We start from the raw sequence: 2,532 nt of genomic DNA on the forward strand, positions 1-2,532 counted from the left end.
GCCTCTTACTGTTGTGGCCTCTCCCGTTGCAGAGCACAGGCTCCCGATGCGCAGGCTCCGCGGCATGTGGGATCTTCCCAGACTGGGGCATGAACCCGTATCCCCTGCATTGGCAGGCAGACTCTCAACCACTGCGCCACCAGGGAAGCCCACATTTTATACCCTTGACTCATTTATTTTGCAGCTGGAAGTTTGTACCTCTTAATCTCCCTCGCGTATTTCTGTCCAACCCATACTCCCTTTTTTTAAAAAAAAATACATGACTTGCAAATTTTTACTAAAGTATTTACAAAAAAAAAAAAAAAACACATCTCTTTATTTTCTGGAAAGTACTCTTTCAAAATTAAGAGTGTCTCTTGCATCTAAAATTGTGGAATTTCTTTGGTCATCCTATCCACAGATATAGTAACTTTGTAAATGTTAATTATATTTCCTTTCTGTGCTTTTTCATTCAACCCAGCAGTTGTTCAACTCTCATTCATTTTCTCTTACATTCCCAACACAAGAAGACTATTTTTAATTCATCCTCGTAGAGGACTTAATGCTCCTTGAAATGCAGGTTCCTGATTACCCCTAGCAAGACGGTTAAAAATGGGCCTCTGGGGTCGGAGGGATGATCAAATCTACCTGTGTGATTTTGCATTCAACTTCCCTAACCCTGAAATAGGAAGGATACTATCACCCACACATAGACTTGTTGAAGGAATAACTGAGATTAACCTCTGTGCAAACTACCTGGCACACAGTAAGCCCAATGAGTGTTAGATGTTATTACTCAATATTATCTCTCCTTGTTCCGATGCGGTTCTGGATTTCACTGTCATGCACACTTAAACTCTCCTTTTGCATGTGTATTTTCATTATGTCACCTCAAATCTTCCTTATAAAGGATTAATAAGTAAATAAATCCACCTATTTGGTCCTGTTAGCTCATAGTTTTACCTTTTGGTTTCCAGGAGTGGAAACCAAAATTAAACAGGTCTTTAATTTCATACAAAATTAGGACAATTGCTTTGGTTTTGTTTACCATTGCCTTCCTGAAGCAAATTCAAAATGAGTCTTGATTCCACTCTTGGTATAGCTGGTGTTTGGTATGATTGTGATTATTTTACATGTTATAATTAAAATTATAACACTATATTTTTTTCAGAGAAACTGTACACTAAGAATAACACCAGACAAACTCAACTCATAGCATTTTGTGAAAATTAAATGGCATAACACAAAAAGAGTTTGGCCATATTAACAAGTTCTTCCCATTACGTAAGACTTCTGTCCCCTCTTTCACATAGATTTTGCACTGACCGAAGGAAGTACAATCACTCCTTTGTGCCCAAAAGGATACTTTCCCTGTGGGAACCTGACCCAGTGCTTACCCCGTGCTTTTCACTGTGACGGCGTGGACGACTGCGGGAACGGAGCTGATGAGGAGAACTGTGGTGAGTCCTGGGCTCAGCTCCATACGGACGCCACCCCTTGTGAACTGCCCAAAACTGTGGGTGGATCAGATGCTAATGGTGATGAAAAAGGGGAAAAGGGGATTTGGTACTCTATAGGGAATCCTATTGTGACACAACTAATTGCTCCCCAATGGATTTGTGATAATTGCCAGAATTTTCATATATCGAGGTTGCTTAAATCAGAAATACAGTATTACAAAAAGTTGTATTTGATGAAAAATAAAATTATTTAAAGTTCTACTTGGATACCCATATGTTAATTTTAAATGGCTTACTATGACCACTTCCCTGTGGCTTGGTAATTTGGTTCAGCTTCAGGAATACCCTTAAAGTGCAAATGGGCCTGCCTAGAGAATTAAGTTATTCAGTAGACCTACATCCAGTGCCCCTTGTGAGCTCTCCAAGTCACCAGGACTCAGCAGGCTCAAGGGAGACAAGTGTCTTGCCCTTATGCAGTTCACAGGGACCATGTAAAGAAGCAGGACAGTAAACTTGTACGTAAACAAATTAAATAATTTCAGAGAGCGATAAGTGCCATGAAGTATATAGAACAGGATAATGGGATAGAAAGTGAGTTGGGGGAAAGGCTACTTTAAAGATATAGCCAGAAAAACCCTCTCTGAGAGGATGACATTTGAATTGAGAATGAAATGAAAAGAAGAAAGAAACCATGAAATATTCTGGCAAAGTTCCAGGCAAAGGAGACAGCAAATGCAAAGGACCTGAGGCTGAATGAAACAAGACAGTGTGTTTGTGGGAAGGAAAAGCCCAATTGGCTTGGGCGGAGTGAACAAGAATAAAGAAGAGGTAACAGGGGTCAGATCACGAAAGGTCTTATAGGCCATTTTAGGTCTGTATATCAGGACTGTACATGTCATCTAATCTAACCCGTGTATTTTTCTCTCGAAGAAACCGAAGCCAAGAGAGGTTGACATGTCTAGTTAGTCACAGAGTATACACTAGAACCCAGGTCTCCTGAATCTGAGTGAATCCTGTGTGATTTATACCACACAGAACTGCCACTCCTTGGCACTGCCCAGCTAGCAGTCAGAGGCGACAGCAAAGTCCAGGA

At 40.6% G+C, this 2,532-nt stretch overlaps 1 protein-coding gene across 1 annotated transcript in view; it reads left to right on the forward strand.

Moving 5' to 3' along the window:
* Positions 1-2,532, forward strand: part of RXFP2 (relaxin family peptide receptor 2) — a 50,229-nt gene that overhangs the window by 226 nt on the left and 47,471 nt on the right. Inside the window, 1 exon segment of the mRNA XM_007447945.1 lies at positions 1,269-1,439. Coding sequence (XP_007448007.1) covers positions 1,269-1,439 — 171 coding nt within the window.

Source organism: Lipotes vexillifer, unplaced genomic scaffold, assembly GCF_000442215.2.
Source record: "Lipotes vexillifer unplaced genomic scaffold, Lipotes_vexillifer_v1.1 scaffold760, whole genome shotgun sequence".
Taxonomy (NCBI): domain Eukaryota; kingdom Metazoa; phylum Chordata; class Mammalia; order Artiodactyla; family Lipotidae; genus Lipotes; species Lipotes vexillifer.